Raw genomic sequence first — 24,946 nt, forward strand, 5'->3', positions numbered from 1 at the left:
AGTCCCTCCTCCGCCCACAACTATACACACAACCAACCCACCTACCAACCCAAGCATGTACTCCACTGACACCCCCATGACATAATTTTCTGGAATTTTCCAATCTGTTTAAAGGCACAGTCAACTTAGTGTATGTAAACTTCTGACAAACTGGAATTGTGATAAGGTGAATTATAAGGTAAATAATCTGTCTGTAATTGCTGGAAAAATGACTTGTGTCWTGCACAAATTAGATGTCCTAACCGACTTGCCAAAACTATAGTTTGCTAACAAGAAATGTGTGGAGTGGTTGAAAAACGAGTTTTAATGACTCCAACCTAAGTGTATGTAAACTTCCGACTTCAACTGTAAGACCTCTGTATTGTCTTGTATGGTTGAGCTCTCAGTCCCGTCTTGTATGGTTGAGCTCTCTGTCCCACTCTCCGGAGTGTGTGACCGACCAGCTTCATTATTGCAATTCTTAATCAATAATAAAGATAGATTTTTTGAATAACAAAGTCTATCTCACTTAATAAAGATTTTTCCACGACAACCTGTACTCAGAGCATGCATGGACCAACTGGAAAGTGTCTTCACTGACATTTTCAACCTCTCCCTGACCGAGTTTGTAATACCTACATGTCTCAAGCAGACCACCATAGTCCCTGTGCCCAAGAAAGTGAAGGTAACCTGCCTAAATTATTACCGCCCCGTAGCACCTACGTCAGTAGCCATGAAGTGCTTTGAAAGGCTGGTCATGGCTCACATCAACACCATCATCCCGGAAACCCTAGACCCACTCCAACTCGCATTCCGCCCCAACAGATCCACAGACGACACAATCTCAATCACACTCCACACTGCCCTTTCCCACCTGGACAAAAGGAACACTTATGTGAGAAAAATGTTCATTGACTACAGCTCAGCGTTCAACACCATAATGCAATAGCTATGGACCCTGGGACTAAACAATTCTCTCTGCAACTGGATCCTGGACTTCCTGTTGGGCCACCCCCAGAAGGTAAGGTTAGGCAACAACACATCTTCCACGCTGATCCTGAACACTGGGGTCCCGCAGGGGTGCATGCTTAGTCCTCTCCTGTACTCCCTGTTCACCCACGACTGCGTGTCCAAGCACGACTCCAGTACCATCATTAAGTTTGCTGACAACACAACGGTGGTAGGCCTGATTACCAACAATGATGAGACAGCCTATAGGGAGGAAGTCAGAGACCTGGCAGTGTGGTGCCAGCACAACAACCTCTCCCTCAACGTGAGAAAAGGAGATGAATGTGGACTACAGGAAAAGGAGGGCCGAAAATGCCCCCATTCATGTCGACAGGGCTGTAGTGGAGCGGGTCGAGAGTTTGGTGTCCACATCACCAACAAACTATCATGGTCCAATCACACCAAGAAAGTAGTGAAGAGGGCACTACAACACCTTTTCCCCCTCAGGAGACTGTAAAGATTTGGCATGGGTCCCCAGATCCTCAAAAAAGCTTCTACCCCCAAGCCATAAGACTCCTGAACAATTAATAAAATGGCCATCCGGACTATTTGCATTGACACCCCCCACTCCCCTTTGTTTTTACACAGCTGCTACTCACTGTTCATTATCTATGCATAGTCACTTTACCCCTACTTACATGTACATATTACCTCGACTAACCTGTACCCCCGCACATTGACTCGGTACCCGTAACCCCTGTACATAGCCTAATTATTGTGACAAATTATTGTGACTAATTATTGCATGTGACAAATCAAATGTGATTTGATACCCCACAAGACATGCCACCAGAACAGACTATGGGAGGCACACAGTACTACATAGATCCATGACTACATGGAACTCTATTCCACATCAGGTAACTGATGCAAGCAGTAGAATCAGATTTAAAAAACAGATAAAAATACACCTCATGGAACAGCGGGGACTGTGAAGCAACACAAACATTCACACTATACACACGCGTACACATAGATTTTTGAGTTGCAGGTCCGGGAAGGACTGCATGTTGCACTTAAACAGCATGGGATTATTGCAGACCCGCCCTGCTTTTCAGAATGGGAGAGTGAGAGAGTTGACACCTACCAATTTGCTGTAAGTCGTTCTAGGTACGAGTGTCTGCTAAATGATTCAAATGTAAATGTTATGTAAATGATGATCACTGCAGACTGCTGCATGAATGTCAGTTGTGACACACCTGTACATGTAATGATGCTTTAAATTAAATAGTGTGAAGAAATTACAATAAACATTTATCTGTTCTTTGGGAATGCATTGCGTTGTTGCTATTGGTCAATCATTAAAGGTCTAATCACAAACTTCAGGTTCTGCTGTTTTAAAGAGGTGACTTAATCTCCGCCTTACCATAGTGTTTCAGGAAGGGTTCAAATTCATTCTGGACTGTCTTTCTCTGCAACTGGAACATGCTGCCACATGGGCATAATACTGTGTACAAGTACATAGGAAAACAAGCACCAAAGGATATCACTATTTGATAGGTTACATTTACATGAGGTTACAAATAACATGGAACTCGGGGCAGTGAACTGATTTGCACTTGAACACCGTGTCTGTAACGGCATTCTACGTCGTCCTCCTCCGACGAGGAGAGGAGAGAGGGATCAGATGACCAATGTGCAGCGAGGTATGTAGACATAATGAATTTATTAGACACACGAACCACTGACACGAACTATACTTGAATATTTACAAAATAACAAACAACGTAGACTGACCTGAACATGCAAACTACATATAACGAAGCACGCATGAACAGGAACGAACGAACGAGACAGACAGTACTGTGTGGTGCAATAAACACAGACACAGCGACACTCACCCACAAACAAACAGTGAGAACAGCCTACCTTAAATATGGTTCTCAATCAGAGGAACGTCAAACACCTGCCTCTAATTGAGAACCATATCAGGCACATTAAACCCAACATAGAACACAACACAGAATGCCCACCAGCTCACGTCCTGACCAATAAAACAAAGGATTAACACAATAACATAGGGACAGAACCCCCCCCCCCACCCCCCCCCCCAAGGTGCGGACTGCGACCGCACCACCTAAAAACTATAGGGAGGGTTTGGGTGGGCATCTGTCCGCGGCGGCGGCTCTGGCGCAGGACGTGGACCCCACTTCACCCTTGTCTTTGTCCGCTCTGTGGCCTCCTCAAAAGTGGCGACCCTCGCCACCGACCTTGGACTGAACCCTAGACATGGGTCCCGCTGGACTTAGGGGCAGCCCCGGACTGAGGGACCGCTCCGCGACTGGCTGGCTCTGGCGGATCCTGGCTGGCGGAAGGCTCTGGCGGACCTGGCTCGGCGAAGGCTCTGGCGATCCTGGCTGGTGGAAGGCTCTGGCGGATCCTGGCTGGCGGAAGGCTCTGGCGGATCCTGGCTGGCGGAAGGCTCTGGCGGATCCTGGCTGGCGGAAGGCTCTGGCTGCTCCTGGCTGGCGGAAGCGCTCTGGCTGCTCCTGTCTGGCGGAAGGCTCTGGCTGCTCCTGTCTGGCGGAAGGCTCTGGCGGCTCCTGTCTGCGGCAGAGCTCTGGCGGCTCCTGTCTGCGGAAAGCTCTGGCGGCTCCTGTCTGGCGGAAGGCTAGACGGCTCTGGCTGGTCCTGGCTGGGACGGCTCTGGCTGGTCCTGGCTGACGGCTCTGGCTGGTCCTGGCTGGCGGCTTCTTGGCTGGTCCTGGCTGGACGGCTCTGGCTGGTCCTGGCTGGACGGCTCTGGCTGGGTCCGACGAACACTGACACGAACTATACTTGAATATTTACAAAATAACAAACAAACAACGTAGACTGACCTGAACATGCAAACACATATAACGAAGCACGCCATGAACAGGAACGCAACGAACGAGACGAGGACAGTACTGTGTGGTGCAAAAACACAGACACAGCCGACACTCACCCACAAACAAACAGTGAGAACAGCCTACCTTAAATATGGTTCTCAATCAGAGGAACGTCAAACACCTGCCTCTAATTGAGAACCATATCAGGCACATTAAACCCAACATAGAAACACAACACATAGAATGCCCACCCAGCTCACGTCCTGACCAACAAAACAAAGGATTAACACAATAACTAGGGTCAGAACGTGACAGTGTCCACACCACTACTCAGCCTCATGGCATACAACAATACACTTGACATAGCTGCTGAAATTATATTTACAGTCATTTCACATACTGTTATCGGACATCAGCATATATACTGGCAGCACAATATTCCTCCTCTTACTATAAAACTATTTAATCACTGGTAAGTTCTCTAAAATATTTATTGTAAAACTAAAATTACAATTTTCTGTAGGATAAGTGATCAATGTAAATAAAAAACAGCTTGTTGTCAAATTGACAGGAAGCATTGCGAGCGATCAAGATGATTGTGACTCAGTGTGAGAGAGATGGCAGGAAGCCGCTCATCTTGTCATTGTTTGTTTTGGATTACCTTTAGTTGGGCCTTTTTCTAGTGTGGTTAATGTACATATTTATTTAGTCACCAGGAACATATGAACAACCTGCTTGGACTGGCTCACAATGGRAGTCATACCTGAGCTGGCCCTGGACCTAAGGTAAGGTGTTTCCTGGGTACATGCTCATTCAACACCTGGTCACATATGCATCCTTCTCACATTAATGCACACATTAAACCAGGTGGTCAAGAAAATATGTAGGGAATAGGGTGCCATTTGGGATGCACACCCAGACTTTACACCATAGGCCTTGTTACTGTATTAATTGCTAGCAGCGGGTGCTCCAATGTTACAAAAACACTGTGGTTACTGTTACTGACCTATCCAGCAGCAGCAAAACGTTGTACATTCCACAGTAGACATTCCACTCTTCCATCTGCATGGCTGCAAACCTAGGGCTGGGACCCACCACTACCCATGGAGCTGCATGGAGTTGGCAGCTATTGGCTGAAAAAAGGAGCGGACTGGAAATGGTGAACTTTGAAAAGTGCACAAAGTTGAGACCAACCAAAATGTCAATGATCATTGTAGTCTACTTTCATTAGATTTGGGTATGTGATTTTAGGTGAACATTGAAAAAAATTGTCAGATCCTTAATCAAACGTGACATTCTTATCTTAAACATTCAGTAACACAGGTAACCACTGACCGCTGCCTTTACAGGTTGACCTATGCCTATACTGATATTAATTCCTGATGGCAAAAAAAAAACACTAAAACATTTCCAACAGCAACACTCACAGAGCTTTGGATCATGGCATGTCTCCTGGCCTCCATCTATGGTGTCGATGTCAGCAGGGGTGTAAAGTACTGGGGTATCTGAACTTTACTATTTATATTTTTGACAACTTTTAGTTCACTATATTCCTAAAGAAAATAATGTACTTTTTACTCCATACATTTTCCCTGACACCCAAATGTACTCGTTACATTTTGAATGCTTAGAAGGACAGGAAAATGGTCTAATTCACACACTTTTCAAGAGAACATCCCTGGTCATCTCTACTGCCTCTGATCTGGTGGACTCACTAAACACAAATGCTTCATTTGTAAATGATGTGCCCCTGGCTATCCGTAGATAAAAAAAATATATAATAATTTTGTGTCATTTGRTTTGCTTAACATAAGCAATTTGAAATGATTTATACTTTTACTTTTTATACTTAAGTATATTTTTGCAGTTACATTTACATTTAAGTCTATTTAAAACCAAATACTTTAAGACTTTTACTCAAGTAATATTTTACTGCTTATATTTACTTAATATGATATGTAGGTACTTTTTTCACCACTAGATGTCAGTCTCATTGTGCATGTTGACAGCCTCATAGAAGCAGCTGGCCTGGATGAGAAGGTCCAGGTTCGGATGATCCTCCTGAGAGTTGAAAGAGTAGGTTGATTCTGGAATAGAGGTGTCAACCTCAGGATCATCATTCTCCAGCACTGAAGATAAACTATAATAAACTCTAAAACAACATCAGTTTTTCAAATAACAATTCTATAACTTTTTATAGTTTTGCATGGAATATCATTTCACGGTGTGGGGGGTGGGGTGCTCTAGATGGCACGGTAGAATTAACTTGAAAATGGAGACTGAAGTACTATTACTATTAGCATGGTCAAATCTAACACAGTGGATGAATGCACACATCAAACTGCAAAACTGATCATTTACATTTCCCCTTGACCTTCAACCTCAACAGTGACACTGATTGACTCTAAAACACAAGGGAGTTATGGACTGTCATTAAATGTGTATAGCTCTATATATTACGGGRGACACTTGTCTTTTCAAGTTATCAAGGATGTGAATAAGCTCTGTATTGCATAGACAAAGAATTCCTAAAAGATTATTGGATTTTTGGCCAGTGGTGGCTGCGACTGAACAGTCCCAAAGTGTCAACCATCTCCATCGCAAGTTTGGTGTCAAGTGGTCAAATCTTCTGGAACACTTGGCTTCTGTCATGACCTGGTATAGGTGACATCTTTCCCAAATGTCTCTTGCAGTACTTTTAGGATAGTTTCGAGAATCTCGACACTATGCAACAGCACGAGAATGCCAGTGAGGATAAAGTTGCTTCCGACTGGCTCCACTGCAACCTGTCTGGAACTTCAGTGTGTCTCTGTTGCTTGGTTGTTTCCATGAGACACAAGCGACAGCTGCAGAGGTAAAATGTTGCCTACTTGGCTGCTGAGAAGGAAACCCGAAAACAGAGATTATTAATTTGTTAATCATGCTACAGCAGTTTTGTGTCAAGATAGCAAAAGCTGTGCGCCGCCCGGGAATCGAACCCGGGTCGAAAGAATGGGAATCTTCCATGATACCATTACACCAGCGGCGCAGTTAATAATACAACAGATTTTAGCTCATATAAAGAAAGTGTAAATCAGTTTAGACATTGTATGTATGATTTACAGCGTATGAATAATACTCTGGTCATTAAAGCGTCATCGATAATTTAAAACATTTATAATAATTGTAAAAAGTCCACATTTAGAGGGGATCGTTTGCAGGGTTTTCACTTCCGGTTCATGAAAAGGGCAACAAACATAATCCGAACATTGTTACAAGCTACCCATGAACTTTTACCACAAAAGTCAAATCAGTTTTCCAAAAGTAACAAACACACTAGTACCTTAACGATAACTAAGATTATTGCCAAGTAATTAGATACAGGTTTCAGGTGGATTCATTTGTACAGGTTTGTCCTAACATCATTGTAAASACAATATTATGATAAAAATGCTAGCTAGCAATATGGAATTAGCATTAACTGGCTAGCTAGAAAATGCTAATTACACATTGCTAGCTAGCATGTTTTTCTGTAGCTAGCTAGCTAACAACATTGCGTATTATGACATTCATAAATGTTTTGTTTTCGTTAGTAGCTAATGTTCATTGCACAGTTAAATTAATTCGTCAAATTGGTATAGAATCAGGACAAAATGGCTGTTGCCATAGTTCAACACACAGGGTGACGGTTTTGTCCGGATACATGGCTGTTGTGCTTGCTGACACTGTCATTTTGCTACCCTACTAACCGACTACAGCGCCTGCAGTCATGTCTGATGAAGTGATCATCGTGGAGTGGGCAGAGACTGGTGCATCAGAAGAGGGATGTCAAGCCCAACTCATTACAGACAAAGCCTCTGCAGGTGTGGTACTCAGGCTACAGTAGCCTAATTCAATCAGAGTTTCATATTCTGTTTGACATGTACTCCTGTGTCAGGAATGTTTGTCATGTACTCCTGTTTCTCACTGGATCTGTGTTGTCACAGTGTTGCCCGACAGCCTGGTCCAGAATATATTGGTGAACACTGTGGTACAAGGCCAAGAGGAGGATCATCCACTACTAGATGACAACGGCAATGACCTCTGTGAGTGACAACAGATTCTGTGTACTCTGACTATCTTGAATTCAAAGGCCGTCAATGGTTTTTGCATGCATCTTTCAAATCATAGTTGCTTAGATCTACGGTTAGTAAGTGTAAGGCCTTGTTATGTCCAGTTTAGTTTACCACATGATTGTGTCATCTTACTTAGTTAGGCCTATCACTTTTTTTCTTCTTTTTTTTTTACAGATTGTGAGGAGTGTCATGCCTCCTACAAAGACCAGTGTGATATCCAAGGTGGTCTGTCCTTCATGCTGGACTCTCCCACACCAGTGGGCTTACCCCAGAGGGCCCTCCTCACCCTACCCCATGGGCTGGTGGTGGGCAGGTCCAGTATCCCTGGGGCAGGCCTGGGGGTTCTAAACCAAGGAGCAATTGTGGCCCCGGGAATGCACTTTGGCCCCTGTGAGGGGGAGGTGACTACCAGGGACAGCGCAGTAACAAGTGACTACTCCTGGGAGGTGAGTACTGATGGATGCTTTTTTCAAATTGTATTTATTTAAGCTTTATTTAACCAGGCAAGTCAGTTAAGAACAAATTCTTATTTACAATGGCGGCCTACCAAAAGGCAAAAGGCCTCCTGCGGGGACGAGGGCTGGGATTAAAAATAAAATAAAAATATAGGACAAAACACACATCCACGACAAGAGAGACACCACAACACTACATGAAGGGTTGAGTCGTGCTTAAGAACAACCCTTAGCCGTGTATATAGGCCATATACCACACCCCCTCTGGCCTTATTGCTTAAATATATTGATTGAGTTATTTTCAACTGTGCCTCCAAATCTTTTTGAAAATCGGAGCATATGTGCCTGCAATTCTACATCACAAACATTGTAATCGCGGCAGCTTCACCCGGGACATCCATCATCTTTCTGCCACAGCACTGTGAACCACAGCAGATTGAAGCTTGTGATTGGTTTAGTAAGGGACCGGGACCAAGGCGATTGGATGCGTTTGTAAAGAAACGCCCCTTTATGATTAGAGTGGACTGCAGACTGGACAGCCACGTTCATTCTACTCGCTGATCAAAGTCTTTAAACTCAATTGTCAACAGAGCATTATGGCAACTTGAGTGCTGTTTTGTAAACATAAACGTCAAGAAATACATTTGGTTCACACCTGTCCCAGAATGCTCCCTTATGACACCATGCGATAATAGGCTATAGCATACTAGTACTGATTTTAATATAGGGTTGGGTGGTATCCAAGGGATCCTGAGTGGCGCAGCAGTCTAAAGCACTGCATCGCAGTGCTAGAGGCGTCACTACAGACCCGGGTTCGATATTTGTTCTTAACTGACTTGCCTAGTTAAATAAAGTTTTWAAAAATTTAATAAATCCAGATTGTCATATTGTCCTTGTCTCATGCCGGGATTTATGGTATGAGACAAAAAAAGGGATAGTGGGTGTCTATTACCAGAATGCTGCCAAATTTATCACAAGTATAGCACATTTCCATGGAGGCTGCTAGCTAAATATGCTAAAGAACGAAAACGAAAATAAACTAATTGCAAAGGCAGGCAATCCAGCTACCGAATGTCATTTTTGGTGAGTCTGGACATTTTACAAGCAAAATGTGAACGAGAGACACTGTGCAAATGAACAAAGTTTTGATGCATGCTGGTCTGAACGAAGAACAGTACTGCCTCTGGAGCAGCATATGTACAAGCTGTGTCTGTGTGGAGTCTAGAGTTGCTAGGGCAACTGGCCTGCCTGCTCTGCTCGGAGAAGATGGGAGAGGAGCAGACCAGCCAAGAACTGAGAGGAGAAGATGGGGGAGGAGCAAACAGGGCGAGAACTTTAAGAGGAGAAAAAAACGCTAGGAAATCAAAAGATAACTCATCCAAAGGGCTTTGACTTCTCAAACATGGCAGAAAGCTAACACAATATGATGCCCCATCACCTTATTAAGTCAGCCACTTACTTAGATAACTAGCCAGTTAAACTTAGGGGTTGCGTTAATGCACAATTCTTAATTTTTTACAGAGGACAAAAATTCAATGCATAACAAATATCTTGCTGTGTTTTGTAAACGCAGATGTTAAATACTTCTATTGTAATTTCTCTTCAGCATCATACTAATTTAGTGCTTAAGTTGCACTTCTCCACTCAGATGAGAGTTCACGACCATGCTCTGACTGATGTATATCTACTTTTCTCCCGTGCTTTTCTCAGTCTAGCCAGCTTACATTTCTCTGATAAAATGCAAGATTAACTTTTAAGAAAAACATTAGAAATTGTAGCTTACTTCATTTTTTTCTATGATAAACATTAGAAATATGATGGCCATGCATCGTTTTTGCCCCCCCAAAATATTTTTAATTGTATGCTCACTTAGTGCCTATGTAGGGAATGCGGTGCCATTTGGGACACAACACTGTACTGTAGTTTGTGTAAAACATAACCCATGTCATTCTGGAGCATTGTCTCTATGCTCTGTCTATCTGAGCATGGTCAGCTGGCATTATTTGTCCGTATTGTTCTTTTTAAAGCGCTTGTCTCTTTTCAGGTCTGGAACAGTAAGGGTGAATCTGAGTACATTGATTCTGCAAGAGACACTCATTCCAACTGGATGAGGTAACTTGTGTTGTAGAACGTACCTTATTTTACACTGCATCTGTCTGTCTGTTATGGAGTGCTTAGTCCCAGTGCACTCTCTCTCATCTCTCTTTTAGGTATGTTAACTGTGCTCGTAATGTAGAGGAGGGTAATCTCATAGCACTCCAGTACAGGGGGATTGTTTTCTTCCACTGCTGCCGCTCTATCCTCCCAGGAGATGAGCTCCTGTTTTGGCCTGGGGGGCGATTCATCGACAGGTTTAGGGACCCCTCTGACCAAATCTGGCTCCGAAAGAGCACCCCTTCAGGTACTTATCATCCACAGTCTCTTTTTATAACCTTGCTCTGGCATTAGGCATCTAGAAGGTTCTGTGAGAGTGTATAAGAGATAATAATAATACATTTCTCCAAAAAGTTGAAAGAACGTCACTTTAGTTTAATAAGACCTAACTTTTTCTTCTTCTTTTCTCTCCGTTTTAGAGGTTAATACAAATTTATCGTCTCAGGTTTTCCTCTGCTGTCAGTGCCAGCTTTCTTTCACCACTGAGACCTACATCCAAAGACATAAAGAGCAATTACACCCTCTGGACCTATCACCTGCGTCTGCACTGAGTGAGCTTGAAAATCACCTTTCTAACAGTAACATGAACCCAGACCCTATGTCGTCCTCTGTCCGTGAGTTGGGCTACCGGTGCCCTCAGCGTCCTAAGAGCTTTAAGCAGAAGGGCCACGTCCAGAGAACCATGCGAGCTGTCCACTCCAACGTCAGACCCTACTGCTGCCCCCAGTGCAGGAAGTGTTTCGCTCAGGGGTACGACCTGGCAAGTCACCAGCTACGAGTTCACCCAAGGAAGAAGAAGCCTGGAGTGGTAGAGGTCAGAGGTGAGGAGGTCAGAGGTGAGAGTTCGCTCCCGCCTCCTTCTGACAGCGCCTGGGAACCCGAGCCTCCGTCCAATGATCAACCTACAGAGACCCAGACAGGGAGAGCTTCCTCACAGAGACTGAGGAACCTCAGGGTAAAGTCCACCAGGAACTCTAAGGCCAAAACTAAGGCAAACACACTGAAACAAAGAGAAACCAGTACCAAGAAGAGGTTCCATTCAGATCCCAATCCAGACGCTCTGGACATGGAGGTGGAGAGGAGAGAGGCTGTAGGAGAGGCACAGTACAGCTGCATTGATTGTCAGGAAACCTTCGGCAACCCAGAGTCCCTTAAAGTCCATCAGTGCATCCGGGTCGTGGTGGGGCCACCGCCGTACTCTTGCTCTACATGCAGGGTTACCTTCAAACGGTACACCACCCTGAAGAAGCACAAGGTCAACAAGCATCCAAAGGAAAACATGCTTTATTGCTGCACCCACTGTGGGAGGTTCTTYAGTCAGGCTGCCGGTCTACAGCACCACCTGGATGCAGAGGTATGTAAGGACATCCAGCTGAGCACTAAAGCTGTTCCTTGCTCYTACTGCCAGTTCTCCTTCACCGAGGAGAGGTACCTCCGGAAGCACGTTAAGAGACACCACCCTGATGAGCATGTCTCTCAGGCCACAGGCCTGGGCTCAGGGCTAATTCAGTCGGAGCAGAAGGCTGGAGATGCAGGAGAAGTTCACCTGTGCTTGCAGTGTGGAAAGAGCTACGAGCACGTTCAAAGCTTCAAAGCTCACCGGTGTTTCCAGTCAGACGCAGCCAAACTGCACTTGTGCAATGACTGTGGGAAAGGTTTCTCTTGTTTCTACAGCCTTAAGCAGCATCAGCGGATTCACACGGGAGAGAAGCCATACCGCTGCTCTTACTGTGAGAAGTGTTTTAGCCACTCTGGACATCTGAATGTGCACGTGAGGATACACACAGGGGAGAAATCTTTCCTGTGTACTGAGTGTGGAGAGAGTTTCCGTCAGTCTGGGGATCTGAAGCGTCATGAGAGAAAACACACTGGGGTGAAACCATGTACCTGTCCTGAATGTGGGAAAAGCTTCAGTCGACCTCAGAGTCTGAAAGCTCACCTGATGCTGCACAACGGAGAGAGACAGTACAAGTGTGATCAGTGTGGGAAAAGTTTTTCACGAAATTATCACCTGACGAGACACCATGAAAAGACACACTCATAATTTGTTTGCACCACACATACACTATTGACTATCGTGTTTCTTTGAAAACACTTGGTTAAGTTGATACATACCCATTGCAACATTCACAGCTGAGAATACCAGTACATTTTACAACACTTCATGTAAAATAATGTGATTTTTGTTCATACTTTGGTTTTCAAAGAAAATAATGTGTTAAAGGCACTACAAGTCCTTACACCATGGCAACCCTGCCTGCCTACAAGCTATGGGTATTGATCATGTTCTGGCCTCAATTAGCTATGTTTAGACTGTTGTGGTCCATTTTTGCTGTGTTCTAGTGTACTATAAAATAGATGTCTCTCCTATTCTTAACACCTAGCCCAGTCATATTCAAGGTTAGAACTACCTTTCTAGAGGTCCTGATGATTCTAGCCTTGAGATGCATTTTTGATAGCATATCTACAGTATTTCACTTTTTAATGTGTATAGTATTGTTTACTAGGTGTTGTCCAATGAATTCTGTAACCACTCCCTCTTCAAATCAGGGTTGATTGGAAAAAGCTGTTCAAAATAGGACATTGTATTGTCATATCTTTGTACTCCCTGACGAAGGCCATGCAGCCGAAAGAGTTTTTAAACTGTTTCCATTTTAACATGCCATACAAATAAAGGCTTTTTAATTAATTATATGACGAGTGCCTACGTCTTCCTTTCTTTTTGATGACCAATGTGTTTATTATTCATAATATGCCATTTCCAATTTAGAGTAGAATATATCTCTATTGTCCCTGGAGTATAATTCAGTTTGTGATCTGAAGATGAGGGAAATGTAAAATGGAAGAAGTTATAAAAAAATAACTGACTTCAGTATCACAGTTCACCATTTATTGCACAAAACAATGCAAAGCATGTGCCCTGTCCAAGCCTAAAATCTGATGAAAACACTCGAAACATGCCCATGAGATACAGTATGTGTTCATTTGATAACATTATCTAACACTGTCTTCATGAAATCCCCCAGGTCTAGCCTCTCTGAAATGTATTCTTCCTTTCATCAACACTTGTTTCTTTGCATTGCTTTTCTCCAATACCACACATGTTTACGGGGAGGAATGTTTCATCACCTTCAAACTCCATGGTTGTGTTCACGATGGACAAGTTCAGTTATGCCTAGTCCCTCTGTTTCAGTCCATCAGTCACCAGTTCTTGTGTCTGCCATTCAGTCAGTGTTGAACACATCTTTGATAACATTCACAATAAAAATTTAAAAAACTAAGATTCCAATCATGTCATGTCCCTTTGTGGTACAGCACATATGGAGGAGTTCTCTTCTTTTTATAAGGAGTTATATAAGTTTAGTTATTTAAATAAGAAAGGGGTTATTACTGAAGGTTTAGTATACTCTTACTGAATCCCATCGGTTGCCATTACTGGGTAGCGGAGTTGACTAACAACACACATACTGTATGGCTGTGGCAGCAGTTGACTGTTTGAAGTGTCAAACTCCTGCAAAAGTTGGATTCCTGATGCAATTGTAGGATATAGCCCACCTCTTCTTGCCCCTTTCATTCCAGTGAAGCACCAAACGTTCAATCAAGCTACACTACCGTTCAAAAGTTTGGGGGTTGGGCCTCTACGCCTATGCAGATATTCCATTTAAAAATCAGCCGTTTCCAGCTACAATAGTAATTTACAACATTAACAATGTCTACATGGTATTTTTGATCAATTTGATGTTATTTTAATGGACAAAAAAATAGCTTTTCTTTCAAAAACAAGGACATTTTTAAGTGACCCCAAACTGTTGAACGGTACTGTATATCTTCTCCAGTGTGGACATTTGACTAGTTACACATCTTCCTCAGTCACATAAGCACCAACTGTTGACTCCATTATGTCATACTGTATATGTTAAATGTTATACATATATTAATAAAAATACAAAGCAAACTTTTGTTTTATAAACCACATACAGTATTACAGCTGTACAATGACAATCCAGAAAATGAAACGGCACTTACAAAATAGGCAAATAAAAGAAAGAAATGTGATTTGTTTTGGCAATTGAAATCAAAAGCCCAGTCTTCTATTTCACCCAAAAACACGATTTGTGATCAAATTGTAAAATACTGAACACTGGGAATGAAAAATTAGGAACAGCAACGGTTAGAGCTCCATGGACGTTCTTGTCAGTATTTTGGAATGTTAAGAAAATGGTTGATTAAACTGTCAGACAAACCAGTAGTTATTGGCAATATTACCAGCTGGGAAATGTAAAAACAAAACGGGATTGAAAGAGTTGTTACATAAAGAGATTACATAAAGAAATACAAAGCCTGAGGGTACCTGTATTCGACCGCAAACCAGGCTAAAGTTTGAAACAAGAAATACCCTGGGTCCACTGCAAGTACAATAACACTATCCTCGTATTCACTTTTGGAAATTCTTGAAGAGACTCTCTTAGAAAACAAGGCTTTTATAAAGGTTCAGATTTCAGTTCCTCAACCCTGCATTCCAGATCTGCTACCTGCAAACAAACACAGAAAGTTATGGTTATGTTTGTGTATTATAGATGATGGACTACTAGAAACTTTAATTGTTACCATAATACATTCAATCAAGTTTCTTAATCACAAAGTTGTCTGCAACTGCCAACGTTCTGTGTAATCAATGGTCTCACTGATGGCTGCACACGATGACATTTATAATATATTAATAATATATGCCATTTAACAGACAGTTTTATCCAAACCGACTTACAGTAATGCGTGCATATATTTTTCATATTGGTGACCCCAGCGGGAATCAAACCCAGGAACCACACATCCAACCATCAGTCTCCACTATTACCTGTTCATGGAGCTGTCCTGACTCCTCCCTCAGTGATGCCTCGGCCCCGTCCTGAAGACAGCGCTGAGTCTCCTTCTTCAGGTACTCAATCTCCCTGGAGAAGAGCCATCACAGAGACACTAATCACACCACTCTAAAACGACTTGTATTTCCACTGTAATGAATGAGCTCTGAGAAAAGCCTTGGGGCTGAAACATTGGAAACATTCCCGAAGACTGAACAAGTTCTACTTTCTTTTCTATTATTCACTGTAATTAACATCATTTTATATTGACCTCTTATGTACAACCTTACCACACTCTCAATGCATTGTGTGTGTGTCTCCCGGCCTTACTTCTGCTGGTACTCCTTGATGAGGCGCTTGGCCTTGCTGTACTTGCGCTCCAGAGCCTGGTACTGGGCCTGGGTCTCCTTCAGGTGCTCGTCCACAGCCTGACACAGACTCTGGGCCTCCATCCAGTAACCCTCCAGCTTCTCCATGCGCTCCTTGTTCTCCTGCAGGGTCTGCTCCAGCTGGGTCTTGTCCACACGCCAGCGCTGCTTGTCCTGCTTTGCATGGTTCAGCTGGGAGTGTGGAGAAGCACACAAACACACACATACACATGTACACAAACAGACAGGCAGGGGATGAAAACTGTAAAGGCCACTGTATATCAACTTGCCATATTTACAATTAAACATTAGGACATAATAAGAATGACATAATATAACAACCTTTCTTTTCAGCTGTTGGATCTCTGCCTGTGTTACAGCATGCTTTATGTGAAGCTGAGGAGGGAGAGAGAGAGARAGACAGAGCGAGAGACAGACATAGGGAGAGAAAGAGAGAGAGGTGGAGAGAGAGAGTCAGTGAGTAAGTAAGTAGTGCACTACATAAGGAATAGAGTGACGCAGGCCTTTGTCTTTAACTTTGTCTTCTCTCACTTCCTGGTACTTATGGGCCAGCTTATCAGGGTCCGTCTCCAGTGGAGAGATGTCCTCGTTCTCAGCCAGGTCAAACACCTCGATGGCAGAGGGATGCGTGGGGCTGACCTCCTCCTCGTCATCCTCCTCCTCGTCAGTACCATATTCGCCACCCTGGGGGAAGAGGGGACAGATGAGCCTGAAGTCTCGATTGGGTCTGGGGTTTTCCACAATGCCTCCAGGTCTTAACTGAGACGGCCAAAGTGTCTGCATATTTGAAAAGGTTCAATATAGTTCCATCTGTCCATCCATCCATCCCACAGCATTTTTATAATTGCCAGTGACTGCTGCCTCTACAAGAGCTTCATGGTTGGTTCTCTATTGGTACGGAGACTGGCCACTAGATGGCATATAACATCAGTAAAGCGGGTCCCTAGATAGGGGTGAGAACACACCAGAACTAAACCTCAGCCATTATGCTATCATGCATGTCATTGTAATAAGATGGAGAATATAAGAATGTCCTGCATCCTCATAGGATTTTGATTGCATAGAGGTCATCCTCGTTGTGATAGGTGATGACATTTACATTTGAGTCATTTAGCAGACACTCTTATCCAGAGAAACTTACAGTTAGTGATTCATCTTAAGATAGCTAGGTGAGACATCAACACATCACAAGCGTATCAAGTACATTTTCCCTCAACAAAGTATTCATCAGCAAAGTCAGAGCTAGTAGGAAAAGACAAGTGCTTTTTGAGGGGGAAGTGGGCACCTGGGGCGCTGGGAAAGTTATTTAAGATACTCTTCAATAAGGTAAGGTTCCAGACGTTTTCAGAAGATGGACAGGGACTCCGCTGTCCTGACTTTAGTGGGAAGCTGGTTTCACGATCGGGGTGCAAGGGTAGAGAAGAGCTTGACTTTAGGGGGAAGCTAATATTGGGGTGCCAGGACAGAGAAGGGATTGCCTTTAGGAAGAAGCTTTTTCAACCAATGAGGTGCCAGGACAGAGAAGAGCTTGATTTTAGGGGGAAGCTAGTATTGGGGTGCCAGGACAGAGAAGAGATATACTTTAGGGGGAAGCTGGTATTGGGGTGCCAGGACAGAGAAGAGATATACTTTAGGAGGAAGCTGGTATTGGGGTGCCAGGACAGAGAAGAGATATACTTTAGGGGGAAGCTGGTATTGGGGTGCCAGGACAGAGGAGAGCTTGACTTTAGGTGGAAGCTGTTTCCACCATTGGGGTGACAGGACAGAGAAGAGCTTGACTTTAGGGGGAAGCTGGTTCCACCATTGGGGTGACAGGACAGAGAAGAGCTTGACTTTAGGTGGAAGCTGGTTCCACCATTGGGGTGACAGGACAGAGAAGAGCTTGGACTGGGCTGATGACCTGAACCAATTGTGGATTGGAAGTCCTATAAAATGTCTACCCCAACAACCCAGAGAGGAAGTGGCCAGAACATCATAAACAGATTAAAAAAGGAGTCCTGGGGGGACATCATTTAATGTATCTTACTTGGCCTAGGCTCTCTGAACTGACCTGTTGGTGTGCATCACAAATGGCACCCTATTGTCTATATAGTGTACTACTTTTGACTAGTCCATAGGAAGAATAGTATATTTTGGTAAGCAGACTTGTGTTTATACTGTCTGCAGGCTACACTGAACAGTAACAGCGTACCTATGGACACACGCCCATTCAGCTCACTCAATACAGGCACCGGCTTTGGGTCCATTCTGACAAAGATGCGATTGGCACACATATCTTAATCCTAAAGCTGAGGGGAAAAGAGAACACACAAAGGCAACGTTTGACCTAAAAAGCTTCATAGTCATTTGAAAAATTCTAATAGTGACCAGGCTTCTATTTCTGTCTCTAAACTGGCTGTGTTCAGGGTCGTGTTCTTTTGGGCACACAGTAGCAAAACCTTTTTCAACATAAAGCAAACATTTGTTTTCTTATTGGACTAGTCTTTCTGTACATCTGTACTGTACCTCTTGGTTGCCCGTTCACCGACTAATTTGGTTGTAGACCTACCTATGCTGGATGTAGACTAGTTGTAGACTGATTGTAGACTGGTTGGAGACTTACCTCTTGGTCCTCCATATACTGGCTGTAGCGTTGTTCCATCACCTCTCTCTGCCAGCGCTCCTGTTCCAGGGTCTGTTGGATCAGCTGGGCCACCTCACTCTGTTCGCCCGGCTTCTCTCGACCAATCAGAAACCTGCATAACATTACACAGCTTTTGAAAATGTCTTCCTATGTGGACTGCAATAAGAGGAACCTCTATGATATGGTTCCTTAGCAAGAGGTTAAATAATTATATAGCCCGTTTCAACAATTAGATTATTTTGACTCAATATATGCTCTGTTTTTCAGTGTAATACCCTCCTCAGCTATGTAAAAAGAATCTGTGCAGTTCAGAATGAGTACCCATAGTCAGTCAGTTATCAAGACCACCAAAGCAGACTTCCAATTCCCTCTGCTAACTATCATGTAATTAAATGCTAACCAACACAGTTCCCATCCTCAGCCATCCATCCATTCATCTGGCTGACATTTTTATGAATAGGACTGACCGACTGACCGCCTGCCTCAGCCCTTCCTTCCACGTCTACCCTGTTCTATAATTCATGAGCAATCTCTGAAGAGGGCTCTGATCTTCGACAAGTCACACAACACTAACAATTACACACGCACACACAGGAACACACACACACAGGAACACAGACACACCACACACCTCACGCTAACAATTACCCCCATAGCTCCACTGACGACTAGTTCCTGAATAATGAATGAATGAGCCTATAGTACGACAAAGGAGTGTTGGGGATTGGGGAACTCTGGTGCCCCATTCAGTCAGCCACAAATAGACCCCTCTGGCATTTCGGAATGATAATTGTGTTGATGCCTGCTGTGAGGATGATGGTGATGTTTTTATGCTCTGCTATGGTCCAAATGTAGAGTTTCAGCTTTGTCTATGGTTCTGCTGTGGTTCTGTTGCTATATCTATGAAGGGAAGGCTCTTCATCATACTATCATCATGGCCCTATTTGGCTTCTGATGACTACTCTGCGTGACCTGATCTATGCAGTRTGTATGTGGGAGGATGTGATAACTGACTGACTATGGGTACTAGATCGAATATGGGTACTAGACTATGGGTACTAGATCGGTTGCTAGATCGAATCCCCGAAATGACAAGGTAAAAATATGTTGTTCTGTCCCTGAACAAGGCAGTTAACCAACTGTTAACTGGCGTCATTGTAAATAAAAATGTGTTCTTAACTGACTTGCCTAGTTAAATAAAGGTTAAAAAAATGATATTCTGAACTGCAGATTCTTACATAGCTGAGGAGGGTATTACACTGAAAAACATGTCTCTCTCAGAGCATATAATGAGTCATTTTGACAGTCTCTTTAGAGTCTAAAGCTGCTGCAAACTAAGAAGAACATGTCTCCAGAAAACCTTAATGGCGTCTGACATCACACTGTACAACACAAAGAAGAGATCAGACTTGATGGGCCCAACTTCATACAGGGCCAAGCAATTTAACCTGCCTGTCTGTATTCAAGTGTTTGAGAGTGACGTCCATCAAAGCAACTCTATTCTTTCTCAGTAGCTCATTGTTTTAAAATTGCTTTAAAAGGTGCAGTAGTTGGGCCCTGGTCAAAAGTAGTGCACTATAAAGGGAATAGGGTCATTTGGGATGAATCCCCAAAACCGTATCCTCACTTGACGGTGCCTGTGGTGTTCCTGAGGACGGAGGCAGCGAAGGTCTGGGTGACCCCCACCAGACTGGTCCCATCCACCTCCACTATGAGGTCATTCACCTGGATCCTGGATGGAAAAACACAAAGCAGCACAACAGCCTCAGTCAGGACTCGTATAACATGCTTACTTTTTCAGCCACCTTTTATTCAACTTTTATTTTATACAGGTTTGTCTCATTGAGATAGAAATCTATCTTGCAAGTGAGACATGCTCACACAAGGAACCATATCAAATCAGCTAGCTAGACCAAGATGTGAATACTACTACTAGATACACTAGTCTGGCTCATCTCACATGCTTGATTCCTTCTTACATTATTAAATCATCATTAATCATTAAATTCAAGGACTAGCATTTCGCCCAATTATAAATTGGTTTAGACATGACTCTTCTGCTCCCTGGCTGAGAATAGAGATAAATATTATGGCTTCCATTGCCCTGGAAGAAGTGCTATTCATTTATCTCTTAAACCAGGGTTTCCCAATCTTTCCTAAATGGGCTCACCTGATTAAATTAGTCAACTGGGTGGGAGGTGGACTGATAAGCAACCTCAGTAGCTGGGCGAGATGGGAAGGGGCGGGAGGCATGCTTTCTTCGGGTCAGGGAGGTGAGGTAGGGTAGATGAAGATGCGAGAGGAGGGGGGCTTGGTGGGGTGGGAAGGGCTGGGAAACATGGTTTCCAGTGGGTAGGGAGGATGCAGGCGTGTGGATGGGGACTGAGGGGGTTGAGGGAATGGGTTGGGGAGGGGGACTGAGGGTGTTGAGGGAATGGGTTGGGGAGGGGGACTGAGGGTGTTGAGGGAATTGGTTGGGGAGGGGGACTGAGGGTGTTGAGGGAATGGGTTGGGGAGGGGGACTGAGGGTGTTGAAGGAATTGGTTGGGGAGGGGGACTGAGGGTGTTGAATGGGTTGGGGAGGGGGAGACTTTTTTCTTTATCTGTGTATGCATTATTTTTGTGTATTTTTTGTTTTTGTGGCAGCCCACACGTACAAGAAATACTGTTTGTGAATATATTAAATGCAAATATGATAACTGAATATATGGATATAACTGAATTAAAATGACTTTGTATGTTAAACCTGTACCTGTAACCCCCTTTTGAATAAATTACTATCTAAATTAAAAGTTGGTCACAAAAAAACAAAAAAAGATGATTAAATCATGCAGAACTTGTTCAGGTAAATCTGCCAGGAGTATAGATGGACAAGCCGTAGATGGAGAGGCCACCATTTTGTGACATACCTGCCGTCCCTGTGCGCTGCTCCTTTATCGGTGACCGTCTTGACAAAGATGCCCAGTTTCTCCAGGCCCATGTCTGCCCCTGCCCCCATCCCAATGATACTGATACCTAACCCATCACCATCTGAAGACACAGTGGATATAGGAGAAATACTGTGAGAAGAAAATACAATCATAGTTATCTTAATCCATGATGAAAATGAAATGCTCTTTTGTTTCATAATAGCTTTTCAAATCAATGTTTTCCTGTTACAGTCATTTTACCCTATGTTAACATCCTGTCAATGTGAAGATGGAGTGATTGAGAATTCCCTCTTGGGAGGAGGGATAACTGGAAGCCAGATGGAGTGATTGAGAATTCCCTCTTGGGAGGAGGGATAACTGGAGGGCAGATGGAGGGATTGAGAATTCCCTCTTGGGAGGAGGGATAACTGGAAGCCAGATGGAGTGATTGAGAATTCCCTCTTGGGAGGAGGGATAACTGGAGGGAAGATGGAGGGATGATGGAGAAATGATGGATGGGTGCTAATGGGGATTGATTGTCTGATTGTCTCAAGAGAATGGAGATACAACTCTTCTTTAGAGTACTGTGAAATATAAGTACTGTGAAGAGGAGTTTTCTTAAATGGGCAATCTGGGAATGATCTTTGTTGCTGTTCGAATCTCAGATTGCCACATTAAGGTTATGGGGGTAACTGAATCCCAGATTGTCACATTAAGGTTATGGGGGTAACTGAATCCCAGATTGTCACATTAAGGTTATTGGGATTACTGAATCCCAGATTGCCACATTAAGGTTATGGGGATTACTGAATCCCATATTGCCACATTAAGGTTATGGGGATAACTGAATCCCAGATTGTCACATTAAGGTTATGGGGATTACTGAATCCCAGATGCCACATTAAGGTTATGGGGGTAATTTGGCTGAGGTGTACCTTTCTCCAGCTCGACGGGGAACAGATGGAGCCTCTCCACCCTCTTCTCCAGCTCGTACTCTGCAGACGCAGCCATGGGGTCCACGTCCTCATTCCGACGGTCATAGTCCTCGTTGGGGTAGGTGGAAAACACCTGACAGATGGACCGGTCACAATGAAGTTTATTACAAAACAGTTTATTCAGACTGGTTTAACTTGTCTGATTGATTGACTGATTGATTGACTGATTGAGAAGTAGTTGCATGTTTATAATTCAGGATGTCTCTATCCATGTTGGAAGAAGGCCTTAGATCCAATATGTTCAGATGGGTAGGTGGAGGTGGGACAGAGGTGACAACATAGTGTTGTCTTTAGTGCATTACACTGACACGTCATTCACCTCTAATAATGAATACAAACCATTTCCATCACCAAATTTGCCTCAGTCAGAGCTTGCTTTAACTACCAAAGTGCTACTATAATTCAGTAACAGGACTCAAATCAACCCCAGTATAAAACAAAGCACCTCTCATAGAATAGATAGTGCCCCATTTCAGAGCAGAGATTCCCACATTGGCCCAGCTCCAACAGCATGGGTCCATCCCAAATGACACACTATTCCCTACATAGTGCACTGCTTTTGACCAGAGCCCTATGGGTGGTACACTTTATAGGGAATACGGTGCTATTTGGGACGTGGACCATGACAGTTTACATAAGCACCTTCAGCATGCTAATGCAGGCCTGACCACTGCAGCTGCTACACACACACAAGGAGAGATGGAGCTGCCAACATGGCTTAACTGTAAAAGCCTCCCCTCCTTCTCGGCCACAGCCACTCTCCTCTTTGGTCTTCCAGGGAGGGTTAATATCCCTCTTCATCCATGTTAAACTGTCTTTACGTTAATATCTCTCTCTTCCTCCATGTTAAACTGTCTTTACGTTAATATCTCTCTCTTCCTCCATGTTAAAACTGTCTTTACGTTAATATCTCCTCTTCCTCCATGTTAAACTGTCTTTACGTTAATATCTCCCTCTTCCTCCCATGTTAACTGTCTTTACGTTAATATCTCCCCTCTCCTCCATGTTAAACTGTCTTTACGTTAATATCTCCCTCTTCCTCCATGTTAAACTGTCTTTACGTTAATACCTCCCTCTTCCTCCATGTTAAACTGTCTTTACGTTTATATCTCCCTCTTCCTCCATGTTAACTGTCTTTACGTTAATATCTCCCTCTTCCTCCATTTTAAACTGTCTTACGTTTAATATCTCCCTCTTCCTCCATGTTAAACTGTCTTTACGTTAATATCTCCCTCTTCCTCCATGTTAAACTGTCTTTACTTTAATATCTCCCTCTTCCTCCATGTTAAACTGTCGTTATTTTAATATCTCCCTCTTCCTCCATTTTAAACTGTCTTTATGTTTGCCAACTTTTCCAATTTCTTACTCTAGATCTGTTTGTGCCTCAGAGTAGTCGGTAGGGACATACACAAAAGCATCTCTTTGCTTGATCAGTGTTGTCTAAATCACATGGTCTCTGTCTCCGTAGCAACCGCACAGTGAAGTGCTTGTCAGATTTGACATTGCCCCTATGATTCAATCAACCTCCCCCTGAGAGAAGTACATAAGAGTATTATCTGTGTTTTCATACATCATTGAATACTAGGAAGGTTGAGGTGAGGCACATTTCTTTGACTGGGTTAAACTGTACCTAGGTCTGTGCAGTTGGATCAAACCTTTTCCAATAGAACACTAGGAAGAGAAGGCCTTGCATCAAAGCAGCCATCGTACAGTACATACACTGTTGATGACACTTCCCATGGCCATATAAATGCCAGCTCAGAACTATACAGTCATGCACACACACACACAGACACAGACGCACACACACTGACACGGCCTAAACCGGTAAACCTCTGACTGGTGTAGACCAATGGCGTGGGTTTGGCATACGGTCTTAACGGGTTGTGTGATTTAGGTTTCCTTTGTATTTAGGCGGATTAGGATAATATGGATTATAGGCAGAGAAAAAATATGTTTCGCCTTCGTATGAATGGATGTAGCCTGGCATTAGCACAGGGGTATTCAAATCTTACCCTACGAGGTCCGGACTGGTATTCTGTTCTACCTGATAATTAATTGCACACAGCTGGTTTCCCAGGTCTAAATCCTTGATTATAGGGGGAAAATAAAATAAACTAGTGGAACTGGCTTYGAGATMCAGAGCTGAGTTTGAGGGCATTAGCACATCAACAGTTAAAACAACTGAAAGTGGTCCTACAAATCTGTCTCACTCTCTGTTACTGTGTGTGTCCAAAATAGCACCCTATTCCCTATATAGTGCACAACTTTTGACCAGAGCCCTGTCTGTTTGTGTCTGAAGCACCACCATAGCACTAGTAGACTTGGCCTAAGTGCACAAATAGAGTTATCTCAATTGCTTTTCAAAAGTAGTGCACTACATAAGTAGGTTGTAATTCGGGACTGTCTCACATGGAAGTTCACTCCTTGAGTTTAATGATCAAGAGGCCACAGCTGGTGGGCCTTCCTACCCCCATTTCATGGCCTTGTGAACAGAGACCAGTGTATTAAAACATGTAGGAAACCCTACATCCAGATGTGTCTGTACTACCTGTCTGTGTTGGGCTTCAGCTCTGCACACTGACTGACAAGGCAAACACACACAAACACACTGACTGACAAGGCAAACACACACAAACACACTGACTGACAAGGCAAACACACACAAACA

General features: G+C 43.5%; 2 protein-coding genes and 1 non-coding gene across 3 annotated transcripts in view; 1 reads left to right on the forward strand and 2 right to left on the reverse strand.

Annotated features, from left to right (window-relative positions):
• Positions 1-6,754: 6,754 nt before the first annotated feature.
• On the reverse strand, positions 6,755-6,825 carry trnag-ccc (transfer RNA glycine (anticodon CCC)). The gene has a single exon. It is a non-coding gene; the product is annotated as a tRNA-Gly (tRNA).
• A 177-nt stretch (positions 6,826-7,002) lies between these two features.
• LOC111978309 (histone-lysine N-methyltransferase PRDM9-like) lies at positions 7,003-13,197 on the forward strand. The gene is made up of 7 exons (XM_024008297.2): positions 7,003-7,185; positions 7,535-7,639; positions 7,763-7,861; positions 8,066-8,337; positions 10,391-10,458; positions 10,557-10,747; positions 10,920-13,197. The coding sequence occupies exons 2-7, from the start codon at positions 7,546-7,548 to the stop codon at positions 12,542-12,544; spliced, it is 2,349 nt and encodes a 782-aa protein (XP_023864065.1). The 5' UTR covers positions 7,003-7,185; positions 7,535-7,545; the 3' UTR covers positions 12,545-13,197.
• Positions 13,198-13,375: 178 nt separating this feature from the next.
• LOC111977427 (neurabin-2-like) overlaps positions 13,376-24,946 on the reverse strand; it is a 52,161-nt gene continuing 40,590 nt past the window's right edge. The window contains exons 2-10 of the mRNA XM_024006841.2: positions 22,216-22,348; positions 21,281-21,401; positions 19,999-20,103; positions 18,351-18,483; positions 16,280-16,432; positions 16,070-16,123; positions 15,690-15,919; positions 15,356-15,449; positions 13,376-15,032 (exon numbers count right to left, since the gene is read on the reverse strand). Of these exons, the coding sequence (XP_023862609.1) occupies positions 14,982-15,032; positions 15,356-15,449; positions 15,690-15,919; positions 16,070-16,123; positions 16,280-16,432; positions 18,351-18,483; positions 19,999-20,103; positions 21,281-21,401; positions 22,216-22,348 (1,074 nt within the window). The 3' untranslated portion in view covers positions 13,376-14,981. The remainder of the gene's footprint in view (positions 15,033-15,355; positions 15,450-15,689; positions 15,920-16,069; positions 16,124-16,279; positions 16,433-18,350; positions 18,484-19,998; positions 20,104-21,280; positions 21,402-22,215; positions 22,349-24,946) is intronic.

The sequence above is a fragment of the Salvelinus sp. IW2-2015 genome, linkage group LG18 (genome assembly GCF_002910315.2).
Source record: "Salvelinus sp. IW2-2015 linkage group LG18, ASM291031v2, whole genome shotgun sequence".
NCBI classification, from domain to species: domain Eukaryota; kingdom Metazoa; phylum Chordata; class Actinopteri; order Salmoniformes; family Salmonidae; genus Salvelinus; species Salvelinus sp. IW2-2015.